Source organism: Typha latifolia, chromosome 3, assembly GCF_019914945.1.
Source record: "Typha latifolia isolate L0001 chromosome 3, TyphaL0001v2, whole genome shotgun sequence".
Taxonomy (NCBI): domain Eukaryota; kingdom Viridiplantae; phylum Streptophyta; class Magnoliopsida; order Poales; family Typhaceae; genus Typha; species Typha latifolia.
In genome coordinates, this window is record NC_133088.1 from 15738514 (window position 1) to 15750694 (window position 12181).

The 12181-nt window shown below is 40.4% G+C and overlaps 3 protein-coding genes across 3 annotated transcripts; 2 read left to right on the forward strand and 1 right to left on the reverse strand.

Annotated features, from left to right (window-relative positions):
• The first annotated feature begins 1455 nt into the window (after window positions 1–1455).
• Window positions 1456–6514, forward strand: LOC140784524 (rho GTPase-activating protein 3-like). Its single transcript, XM_073131999.1, has 5 exons — window positions 1456–2246; window positions 3177–3297; window positions 3375–3494; window positions 5327–5557; window positions 5656–6514. The coding sequence occupies exons 1-5, from the start codon at window positions 1777–1779 to the stop codon at window positions 6226–6228; spliced, it is 1515 nt and encodes a 504-aa protein (XP_072988100.1). The 5' UTR covers window positions 1456–1776; the 3' UTR covers window positions 6229–6514.
• A 2406-nt stretch (window positions 6515–8920) lies between these two features.
• On the forward strand, window positions 8921–10619 carry LOC140785168 (transcription factor bHLH14-like). Its single transcript, XM_073132932.1, has 2 exons — window positions 8921–9335; window positions 9430–10619. Exons 1-2 carry the CDS (start codon window positions 9073–9075, stop codon window positions 10424–10426), a joined length of 1260 nt encoding a protein of 419 aa, XP_072989033.1. The 5' UTR covers window positions 8921–9072; the 3' UTR covers window positions 10427–10619.
• A 23-nt stretch (window positions 10620–10642) lies between these two features.
• On the reverse strand, window positions 10643–12158 carry LOC140784030 (GDSL esterase/lipase At5g41890). Its single transcript, XM_073131207.1, has 5 exons — window positions 11885–12158; window positions 11669–11799; window positions 11328–11570; window positions 10976–11231; window positions 10643–10881 (listed from the first exon to the last, which is right to left on the reverse strand). The coding sequence occupies exons 1-5, from the start codon at window positions 12132–12134 to the stop codon at window positions 10643–10645; spliced, it is 1119 nt and encodes a 372-aa protein (XP_072987308.1). The 5' UTR covers window positions 12135–12158.
• Between the last annotated feature and the right edge of the window lie 23 nt (window positions 12159–12181).

Below are 12181 nucleotides of genomic sequence, written 5' to 3' on the forward strand. Positions count from 1 at the left end.
TTTAATGTCTTGTTCCATAATAAAGGAATCACATACTATAGTGTACTTGTCGATCACCTATTCGTCGTTTCAGTTGTATGGTGCACTAGAAGAATCATAATATGCCCTCATCTGCATGTGCCCGTTCTTGCTAAACTTGATTCGTCGCTGCTCTTTGATTCTATTACAATTAATTTTTGGCTTGTCCAACCAAAAGGGCATTAATATTAATTTAGTGATTGATTTATGCAAAGAAGAAAATAATAAAGGGCATTAATATTAACATCTGTGGATATTGGGAAGCACATGATTCTTCTACATGAGTCTCTTGATAACCCTATAACATCAGTTGTAGATATTAAATTTGGATACGTTTTTCGACCTTATTCTGCAATATTGATATCTTCTCCATGCACGTGCACATGCACATGCACACCCAACTTTCTTTATAGTTCCTCTTTCAACATGGAGGTTTAAGTCCTAAGTAAAGATCATTAGCATGTGACAGGACGACTTATTGCTAAATTATAGCTAGCTTAGGGTTTTTGTTGTTGGGAATGGCCACAAGACTGCTATAAACATTGTCAAATCCAAAGCACCAGCATGATATGTCTCAATATTAAGCAGCATGCATTAACTTCATTGATCAATTAAAGGGATTGTTGGGAGTTCGCATCTTCCCAGGCCCACGGCGTTCCACCACCTAAATGAGATATCTGGATTAGGCACTCTAACCTCATATATAGCAACGTTTCCGTTTACTAATTATGGAATTACCTGCCAAATAATCTTTCAATCTCTGTTAATTTAATGACTTTCTTAGCTTTTCGTGATTAATTGATCAATAGATTAAGACAGTTTTTGCTCGAACATTTTAAAGTCAGATGTGTCGCCAATTGAATAAATACTTCTATATGATTTGCCAGCGTACCACGTCTGGTAGGTGGTGGGCTTAGTTGGTTGACACGTGCACGTTCCGTGTGGAACACTCAGATCCATTATATACTCTTTTCTTTTCAGTTTCCATTCGAATTCGCCAGCCAAATCAAATGTTCTCCGTCGTTATTCAAGTAGAATAACCAACTTTCAACTAGTTGCTCAACTACGCTCTTCAATTTGACACGCAATTAGACGAGCACATACCTCTACAAAGTAGCTCAACATTACTGGGACGTATTACATTACTTTAAGAGTTTATGAAAAGTGATATTAATTAGAGGCTTGCACCTACTCTACCAAATGAAGTGCGACCTGGTCACCTAAAGCAATACAATCAATAAAAGGCATCAGTGGACGAGAAATATCACCATCACCATCGACATCAATGTCGATTCTCTCCCCTTACAAGACTAATGAGAACAAAAAAAGCAGCAGTACGATAACAAATGAAGATCGCGACTACGCATTCACTAAAATCGAAATAAAAATTATGATGTTATCGAGACTAAGTCAATCTATTTGCCGCTTTTCTTAATTCAAAAAAGCTTTTTGCATTAACTCATAAGGGTTAGGGAGGGAGAAGAAAACGAAGTCACGAAGAGAGAATTAGATAATGTCTACATCAACTCTTCCGAAGTAAATCTCCACTTCTCTTCCACTACCACTACTACCACCACCACCATCACCACCATCACCACCTCTTCCTTCATCTCTTTTTCTCTCCAACCCACATCCACCTCAATAACTTCTCCCATTTCCCCACCCTAAGCAACCTCCTTAATCTTCTTTTCTTCTCTTAAACCCCCTTTTCCATGTGAAATCCTAACCCTAGCTTCCGATCTCCAACATCACTGGTCCATGTCTCCGTTGCAGCTCCGCCCGAGCTTCCATCTCTCGCCCTACACCTCCGAAGAAGAGGAGGAAGAAGAGGAAGAGGAGGAAGAAGAGGAAGACGAGGAGGAAGAGGAAGAGGAAGAGGAAGAGGAAGAGGAAGAGGAAGAGGAAGAAGAAGAAGAAGAGGAAGCGGAAGAGGAATTTCCCATCTCGTCGCCGTTGATCTTGCCGGGATTGGAAGGTGGAGAGGAGGAGAGGTCGGGGAACCAGTTCTCCATCGTGGCGGCTCTCGTGGCGGCGCTAAGGAAGTCGCTGGTGATGTGCAGCGTTGGCGCCGTGGAGGACGGGGGTTGCCCTAAGACATCGGCAATGGAGATCGGATGGCCTACCGACGTCAGGCACATCTCGCATGTCACGTTTGATCGGTTTGATGGGTTCCTCGGGCTTCCGGTGGAGTTGGAGCCAGAGGTTCCAAGGAGGGTTCCAAGTGCCAGGTCTAGATCTTGTTTAGATATGGATTTTTTTCGGAATCTTAGGTTTATAGCCTTTTTCTGTTGCTATCATGATCAATTTGCCCTTCTTAGTGGCTTTCCTGCACACTCCTTCATTTCTTCTTCATTAGCGTTTAATTCTCTGGACGAGAAAGTAATCAACGTCGAATTGACAACATCTAGACTACTTTGGAACAATTTAAAGTGTTACTGTGATTTCTTGTGATAACTGTGCTGCTCTTTGAAATTATTCATTTTCGATTGATTTTATACCCTCTTACAGTTGACGGCAGAGATAGTTGTATCCAAAATCCTAGTCTTTTACGGATTGCATCAACTTAATGGTTGTTCATTCATTGTGCTCTTTTCTGACATATTTCATTTTGTGGACTAGCTAAGTTGACATTTCATTAAGTATTAAAAATGAAAATTGTTTCAAGCTCTGTAGAGTGTAAGGTTCATGGAAACTAGCAGCGCTTAGGAATTGAGAGGAATGCAGTGTAATCTGGAAAGCTAAGGCCGCTAAAAGCCTAAAACTTGAGGAACTGAGGGGTATCCTTTTCTGTAGTATCTGCCTTCCTTTCCTTCGCAGCTAGCCCATATCCAGTACACTCTCTAATTATTATTCCCTTTCAATAAAGTGATCAAACATCTTGCTTTTAACTTTATATCCCTGTTCAGCTATATGTCAATTTAGTGGGCAGCATGGGAACATGTCCTTGTTAGCTTTTCACAGTAGTATGTTGTGTTAAATGCTACCCTTTTTTCTTCCTGTTTGTTTTTCAAATTTTTATGATAACGCGAAGAAATACCTTCTGTTCCTATGGAGTATCGTGGACAATTTAATCATTTTCTCAGTAGCCCGTCTACTGTGTTTAGACCAACTTCATTTCAGAATGTAAAGCTCATTATTAAATCTGAACCTACGTGCAGTGCAAGTGTATTTGGAGTTTCTGCCAACTCTATGCAATGCTCATATGATAAAAGTGGGAACAGTGTGCCAACAATATTGCTCTCAATGCAAAAGCACTTGTACAGTCAAGGAGGCCTTCAGGTATGTCACTCTGCAGGAGCTGGTTGACTTACTATATTTAAGTTCTGAAAATAATGATACCATTCTGCATGTGCTAGGCTGAAGGGATTTTCAGAATCAATGCAGACAATAGCCAGGAAGTTTATGTTAGGGACCAATTGAACAGAGGAGTTGTACCTCACGAGGTCGATTTGCACTGCTTAGCAGGATTGATAAAGGTAAAGATGAAGTTTCAAATCAACTTGAATAATACTCTTTGTTTAAGTTTCTGGTTAATGTCATTAAATTCATTTTGCTTTAAATGTCTTCTACTCTTCCTGAAATGAAGAGATATCTTTAGGGTGAGTCTTTCATTCAATAGTTGAGAATAGACTGCTCCCAAGCTCTTTGTAAGATAATGTTGAAGCTTCATCTTTTTGTGTAACTAGTATTATGCATTTTGGCCAAACACTAGTTTTTAGTTCCTATATCCATTAAAAAGTGGAGCATATGCATAATTATTGGTGCCATTATTTCATTTATTAAACTTTTGGCATCTATATAATTTTACTAGGTCTCCCGTATTTATAATTGCATGATGTCCAGAATTTTAAATTTTAAATACTGTATGATATTGGATCATAACTTGATGTTTGCAGCAAGTAAATACTTGTGGCTAAGCAATATCTTTAGGTTGAACAAAATATTCAATAAGTTTGTCATCTGAAAAGAGCATAGTATGACTAGAATTAGAACCCAACTTGATTAGTTATCAAGTTCAGCTTCATTTCAGCCTCAAATTCAGGAATGGACTGCTCATGGAAATTGAATGGTCTATCATAGGTCATAGACTTCGAAGTCATGGTTTTGAAAGGCAGCCAAGTAGACTTCGAAGTCATGGTTTTGAAAGGCATCTTGGCTGCCGCTGCACAAATTGGCAATGTAGCCCACACATGGCAAGAAGGCGGTGTTGGAGCCGATTGAGTTTAAATATTTGTTCATAACCTGATCTACCAATCACTCTTGCTAGACTAGAATACTATAACTTGTTATTGCCCAATAGCTCATGAGATATCAGGTTTGGGTCTAGCGTAATGGGCTGAATTAAAAAAGATTATATCTTATTGGATCTTGCGTAATGGGCCTCCATAAAGATATTTTAGTTATCTTTCAATAGAAATATACTTATATATTGATGTTCACTTTACTAAATATTCAATGTGGGACTAAAAATAATAGGAATAGACATGTATAACGAGCCAGGCCAAGGGCAGGTGAAGTGGGTCAGGGCTTCCAGGCCGGGCCGGGCGAGTAAAGCACCTATTATTATCTTAGGCTTAGGTCAGGCCTGGCCCAAGGCCCACTTAAAATTGGGATATATATATATATAGTTAATTTGTGATTTTTTGTTATAATGGTTGTAGGTAATTATTAAAAAATTTATATATGCTGTATTAGTATATATTTATCAAATATAATTTTTTTATATATTAAAAATATTAGGCCGTCTTGGATGATCGTCTGCAACCGTCTTTCAATACATTAGTCACTGTTCATGATATCATGTGCAGTAGTCAAGCAAAATTGCATTGTTATTATCTAATAAAGTTTCTGCAAAATCCCAAACTTGACCAGCAAAGTAATAGGATGTAAAGTAATACTAAGTAAAGTGATAGGATGCACCAATGCAGTCTAAGATGTTTGCTGAATGTGCGCAGTCACATACTTATGTGTATCATTTTAAGTGCTATCTAAGACGCATTTCCAATGTTATAGCTGCTCCATCAAATTGCGTATGCTTAGAAACTCTCACAAATATAAATAGTATGTTCCTTTTCTACTGTGTCGTCACGCCCCTCGACATTTTGCCATGGCACTACATTTCCTTTACGAAATGTGCCTTTTAATGTCAGGAATAGGCCACAGGAATTTGACATGCATACACTATTATACGTAAGTTGTACATGTAGTTGATTTCTTTCAGCAAGGCAGAAAAAAGGGATGATTTTGTTGAAGTTTGTCCAGTTGCTGGCTTCTGGGATCTCATAGCTGATCTCATATTCTTCTGTAGGCATGGTTTAGGGAACTTCCATCAGGTGTACTTGACTCGTTGACGCCAGATCAGGTGATGCACTGCAACACCGAGGAAGAATGTTTTCAACTTGCAATGATGCTACCGCCAACAGAAGCGGCATTACTTGACTGGGCCATTAATCTGATGGCAGATGTTGTGGAGCATGAACACTATAACAAGATGAATGCTCGAAACATCGCCATGGTTTTTGCACCTAACATGACTCAGGTTGTTGGAAGAACTTTCATTTGTAAGATATTGTTTTCCGTATGCATAAAACAAGAAAGAACATACAATAACCACTGTTTAATGTTCTTGTCTTCCAGATGGCCGATCCCTTGACTGCTTTGATTCATGCAGTTCAAGTGATGAATTTTCTCAAGACACTGATCATAAAGACCCTGAGGGAAAGGAAAGAGGCAGCTGCTTCTGCCCATTCATTGCAGTCCTGCTCTGAGTCTCCAACCAACAAAGATGAACCTAATTCATCAAAACCAGAAAAGAAATCTTGTGTTTGTGAGAGCCAGCAAACTATCGATTTCTCTGCTCTTGACAGAGCTACCTTAAACAAGTTCCTCTTGAGTGCTGGGCATGCTCTGCAGAGTGATGTTGAAGAGAATTTTGAGAGCTTTGAGAGGAAAGGTGAAGTTGACAAACATCATGATTACCCATGTGGGAAGAGTTCATCCGTAAGTGGCGAGTTAAAGGCTCTAGAGAATGGCTCTGAAAATGGATTTCATAGTGGAGATGTAGAAGGCTTGTTTGATAGACTTAACTTTAGGAGTGGTGTACGGAAGCTCTGCAGCCACCCTGTGTTTCAGTTGAGCAAATCCATCAAGAAGTCGGGAGAGGTCGCAGGTGTAGATTCTAATGGAAAAGATAGAGAAAGTTGGACATGAGCTTATGTGTAATTTCGTTGCAGTTTCAGATGTTTAGAGTTCAGATGATCTAATATTCTGCAGGATAGTTTGTAGGTAGGAAGGTTATTAAGCATTACGAGTACAAAGTTCTCCGGTGTATGTCTCAGCTTCCTATCCACATTATGTGTGCCTTTGGAGACATCTCCTGTAAATAAGCCATGATGGTTTTAGATGACCCAACAGTTTCTACCACAACCATCCTTGTATTATTAGGTGTACCAAAAGATATTCAACTTCTTAATTGATGATTGATCAAATTCATAAATTCCATATCCATCTTTGAACTTTTCTCTTCAATGCAGTGAGTACGTTCTATTACTGCTAGCTTTTCCTTGCTCTCATTCTTCACGGGTCATCTTACTGCCTAGAATCCAATATAGAATGGCATCATAGTTAACACAGCAAGCCCATGTGGTTAGCCGTTAGCCGCTCAGTGGCACAAAGCAGTTCAAGAGTAAAATATGCGCTAGTAGAAGGAAACTTCTAGATGCTAAATTGCTGGATGCCAGCTATATAAGTAATTATTTTGTCCGTGTAAATTCACCAGCCAGTTTAAAAGAAGTTCGTATAGTTGAGAACGATGTTATATATATATATATATATATATATATTTTATCTTCTAAGATTTTCTTTCACTTTTAAATTTAATTATTTCAAGAAAAATTTATATTATAATACCTTGCATTATAATTTACACTATATATTTTTATTATTTACAAATCAAACTCCATTATTTAACGAATATGTATATAAAACATTATGAGTTAGATTTGAACTAACATCGTAAGAATATACTGTTAAATTAAGATATTTTATTTCTAAAATAAGTAAAATGACCTTATTTCCAAAATGACTAAAATACACTTAGTTGAAGGTGTTTTTATAATTTTCTTAGTATAATTAATTTAATTGTTAAATTTAACTGATCTAATACTATAGTGTTTTCTGCACATATTTGTTAAATCAGAAGGCTCAATTTATAAATAATAAAAATATAGGAGATAAACTATAATTTTATTAAAAGACAAAATGTTATATATAAATTTCTCTTATTTTAATATAATTAAAAAATTAAATTAAATAAGCAAATTTTTATATTTTAAATAACATATTGATCTAGTAAAATTCGAACTTCAGATCTTCCCTCTGATAAAATTCAAACGCAGTCTCAGCTATACTCCTGAAAGTGGCCAGAGTCACAGAGACGACAACGCCGTGAATTCAGCAAACCTGGAAACAATCGGACACTACGCTGAAATATATCGTAGCACAAAAGGTAGCAAGCAGCAAGCAATGCTTTCGATAGCTCAACAGTAGAAAAAAGTACCCTCAAATATTGTTGGATTATTGTTTATATTTTATAACCCCATCTAACATCCCTGACCTTCCCTCTATGGCTCTGTACCAGTCCTACTCATTATATATATTCTCGTTACCCAAAGCATATCACTCTATCAGTCATCAATAAAGTTAACAGCGTCACCTTCCAAGATACTTCTCGCGCAGGGCCGTAGCTCTGATTCGACCGGACTCGTTCAACGTACGTACGTACGCACGTCCTACTCCAATTAAGCTCGTCCTACGTGTTGCGCTGCACTGATCGAGACGTCGCCTTTCTCGCGGGAAGCTGTCGCGAAATCCCCCCCCTCCACCGAGTCCGAGCCTCAGGATCCGAGACTGCGACGCCTCCATGCATGCACGACGTACCGAGCTAGACGAACGACCGAGTACTGCTCACTATACCGGAAATGCTTGCGTCCTTCGTGATATATATCCTCTCCAAGTAGAGGACAATCTTCACAAATAATAGACAGAGGTGTAAATGGAAAACACTATTCTTTCTTTTTATTTCCTTATTTTTTATGCTTACTCGTATCGGACACATAGGATGCGAAAGATACTCCAAAACTCGGATTAAGTAGTACTACGGCCAATCATACGCAGCTCAATAGGTCCACCCACGTGCTATTTTTTGGAACTTTTAATAGGATCTCAGACGCCCACTCTCCTCCCCTAATTGCTTGGAATCCTCGTCGTTCTAACCTCTTGCTTCACTTGCGATGGGATGGCTGACACATCTCAACCATCTAATACTTCCAAACTAAATAAATAAATAAATAAATACCGTTAAAGAAAGTATAACATAGGTTGTTAGACCTAAAACTTATCCTTACCAAAGAAAAAAGTAAGTATATATAGGCTGTACCAACTTCTTATTTTTCCGATATAGGGAGAAGGTTATTAAATGATATTAATTGAATTAATAAGAAAGTAATTACTATTAAGCTACTATATTGCTAATAGGTTGTTGGATCTCACTAATCAGAACAAAGTTTATAGATTCTATCCTCCAATTGTGGTGATTTGATTTTTTTATTATTATTATTATTAGAGCATTCTATATGTATAGTTTAAACTTGTTACGGTTCGTTTTTAAATTTTTTTTATCTTAGTTGCAAGTTAACCCTTTATTTAACCTATTATTGATGTATGGACTAGGACTCTTAATCTAGTGAAGCTGATAAGCAAGTCTATGCCTATATCCTTTAAAACTACTTAAATCTATATACATTGCCTAAAGAAAAACGGAGATAACGAGACATTAAATATGTTTGTCTGAGAGCATATGGGAGCTATATCCTACAACGGAGCAGCTATCTCAGCGAATGTTACGTACAGTAGTGTACTGTCAAATAGTGACAGCAGATTCCCCGCCTTGTCTTGCACACATGCATAAATCCGCTTTAATTGGGCTTGCAGAACTACCAAACCATTAGCTATCAGTTTCCATTTGGATTTCCAAAGCCTCTCTACTCACTCACCATGGAAGAACTCATCTCCCACTCTTCCTCCTGCTCTCCTTCTCCTCCTCCTTTCTTCTCATTCCCTTCCACTCCAACGCCGCCGCCATCTGACCTACAACACCGCCTCCAGTGCCTTCTCAGCTCCCGCCCCGAGTGGTGGGCGTACGCCATCTTCTGGCGCCCTTCTTCCAACGACGTCGACTCCTCGGGCCGCGCGCTCCTCTCTTGGGGTTGCGGCCACTTTCGCGGCTCTCGGGATGCTGACGCGCCGATTCTCGAGAGGTCTAAATTTATCATCTTCGATCTTCCAAACATTTAAGTTTACAGACTTTATGTATTCCGAGCTCTCGCGCTAAAAGCATTATATTTCCAACAGGATGCTGCCTCGGGGCGGGCCCAAGGACTTGGACCAAGTTGACCACGTCATCGACGGCTGCGGCGTCACCGACGTCGAGTGGTTCTACGTCGTGTCCCTGAGCCGGTCATTCCCGACAGGGGACATGGCGGTCGTACCCACGAGTGCGTTCGGGACGATGACGCCTGTCTGGCTCGCGGGCACGCAAGCCTTGCAGGCAAGCGGTTGCTCGCGCGCCCGCGAGGCTCAGATGCACGGTCTCGAGACTCTGGTTTGCATTCCGACCACCGAGGGCGTGCTCGAACTCGGGTCGTCCGACCTGATCCCCGAGAACTGGAACCTGATCCAACAAGCAAGGGCAGTCCTCGCCCCGTCGGGCCTCCCAACAGCAAGAAAAGAACTCTTCTCCTCGTCACTCGACTCCGAGCACTCCGACTCGGACGCCGGCCGGATCAAGAAGCGCCGTAAGAAAGCGGGAGGGAGCCGAGACGTGCCGGTGAACCACGTCGAGGCCGAGCGGCAGCGGCGGGAGAAGCTGAACCATCGGTTCTACGCGCTCCGATCGGTGGTCCCGAACGTGTCGAGGATGGACAAGGCGTCGTTGCTCGCCGACGCCGTGTCCTACATCAAGGAGCTCAAAGCCAGAGTGGCGGAGTTGGAGGAGGAGGTCAAGAAAGGCAAGAAAGGAAACACAGTGTGGAATGCTACAACAACTACTACTACTATTAGTACTAGTCATACTTCCTCAGTCGACGAAGAGAAAGGAGATGTGGTATTAGAATTAGACGTTAGGGAGGTGGGTGCCGAGGAGGCAATGATAAGGTTGCACTCTGAGAACTTGGCTCATGCGACGGCGAGGCTGATGGCTGCGTTGAGAGAGCTGGAGGTGAAAGTGCAAAGCGCAAGCATGACAAGCTTGAAGGAAGTAATGGTGCAAGATGTGTTAGTGTTGCTGCCCAAGGAGTTGCAAGGTGAGGATGGACTCAAGGCTGCTCTGTTTCCAAGACTCGAGGATTAGTCAATTTAGAGATAAGAAGGGAAGAAGAGTTAACTAAAGCTGCTCTTTGATTAAAATTTCTTAGGAATAAGTAGGTAGTGAGTTTAAATGATCGCTTGTTGGTGTCCTGCTTGTAGAGATCAAAGTTAATTAGCATGTAATAAAAGCTGGGAGAAATGTTATTGTCTGTCACACTTGGTGATCAAAGCAAAAACACAACTTAATCCGAATTTTTATTTATAATTCATATTCATATAATTTACGGATATTGATAGGAGAAGCGATGCTTGCATCGCCATCAAGTAGTTTGTTCGCAACGATGACATTAGTAGCCTCTGTTGGATGGAATGCATCCCAAAAGATGTACTCACTACGATCTTGGCAGAGAACAGAGCTCGAGTTGGCATCATCTCCTCTAAAGCAAAGAAATGGAGGGAAGCTGCCACCGCAACAGGGATCATTTGCATTTCCAAACCCTGAAAATTTTGACTTTTATAATCATATAATTTGCTTAATTAACACCAATGTTCACAATTAGGAGAAGCAAGAGGAGAAAATTGAAAATTTTACCGTATCGATGATAATTTGTTATTACTTCTGTTACGATGTCAAAGGAGTTTGCGTGAATAAACACGCTTTCTGGTCCAAACTCCTCGTTTAGCTTGTTAATCCTCCTGCTTAGTTTCATATTGTAGCCTTTGACTATTCTATTCGCGACCGGATAGCAACCTTTTAGTACCAAGTAAAGAGCACGAACATATGGAATACACCCAAGAGGTCCTACGTCCACAACGACGAATTTCCTGGCTCCTAGTTCATGTAGATGCTTAACATAGAAATCAAATAATAAAAGATCAATGTCATCAGAAGTAAAATAAAATTTAAATCACAGAGCTAGGCAAGTCCTCGAGAGAATTCCTACCTTAAGATGTAAAGTTAAGTTGGAGATCATGAGATCTTGAAGAATAAATGGATTCAACTTGTCTCTTCCAAGGAAAGGTATGGAGGGCTCAAGCAAGTCCAAGATGTCATTTGACCCAGCTGTTATGGAGAAGACTGCTCTCTTCAAGAACTCAATTGTAGCATTCTCGCCCATCAATTCGATCATTTGAGCTCTGGTCTCTTCGAAGTACTTGATCTGCTGGCTTAGAGATACTCTCCCAAGCTACTCAAGAATCACTTGCAATTAGAAGGACAGCAATTGCCAAGAACCATGATGAGATCGAGATATATAGCATAAGTAAATCCACATCAATTACGTACAAATAAAGAACCGGTCTCGTCCAAGATACCGGAAGAACCAGAAGCGTAGTTAATCCCAGTTAGTGTCATGTTAGCACTAGCATCTGGAGCTAAGTAAGGTGGAGGAAAGGACCTATCCCCTAAAGCTTGACCTGAGAGCTTAGAACATCAAAGATTGGTTACTGGCATTCCGATATAACCCAACATTTTGAAAGATCATCTCGATAAATATACTACCTATGATGTCCGAAATTGTTCTGCCATTAGTGAATCTCCCGGTCGGCCGGCCACCGGAAGGTGCGAAATCGATCCCGTAAGGTGGCGAGTTTGCTTTGGAGAGGGTGAAGATGTAGTCATTGTTCCCTGCATCTACAAGAGAGTCTCCAAATACGAAGGTAGCGTAAGGGAGTGATGAAGGCAGCTGAAGAGAGAACACCATTAATACAATCAGCAAATGAGAAGGGGATAAAGATTCAAACATGGCCATCTGATGGATGTGGGAACCGATCGAGTAGAGCATTCGCTTGACTACTC

Bases quoted from the DNA above. Each gene is read 5' to 3' on its own strand.
- LOC140784524 (XM_073131999.1), top strand. From the start codon at position 1,777: ATGTCTCCGTTGCAGCTCCGCCCGAGCTTCCATCTCTCGCCCTACACC. The intron at 3,298-3,374 runs GTATGTCACTCT...TGCATGTGCTAG, and splicing joins ACAGTCAAGGAGGCCTTCAG to GCTGAAGGGATTTTCAGAAT. The intron at 3,495-5,326 runs GTAAAGATGAAG...ATTCTTCTGTAG, and splicing joins GCTTAGCAGGATTGATAAAG to GCATGGTTTAGGGAACTTCC.
- LOC140785168 (XM_073132932.1), top strand. From the start codon at position 9,073: ATGGAAGAACTCATCTCCCACTCTTCCTCCTGCTCTCCTTCTCCTCCT. The intron at 9,336-9,429 runs GTCTAAATTTAT...TATTTCCAACAG, and splicing joins GACGCGCCGATTCTCGAGAG to GATGCTGCCTCGGGGCGGGC.
- LOC140784030 (XM_073131207.1), bottom strand. From the start codon at position 12,134: ATGGCCATGTTTGAATCTTTATCCCCTTCTCATTTGCTGATTGTATTA. The intron at 11,800-11,884 runs GTAGTATATTTA...CTAAGCTCTCAG, and splicing joins AACAATTTCGGACATCATAG to GTCAAGCTTTAGGGGATAGG. The intron at 11,232-11,327 runs GTAGGAATTCTC...TTCTATGTTAAG, and splicing joins ACTTAACTTTACATCTTAAG to CATCTACATGAACTAGGAGC.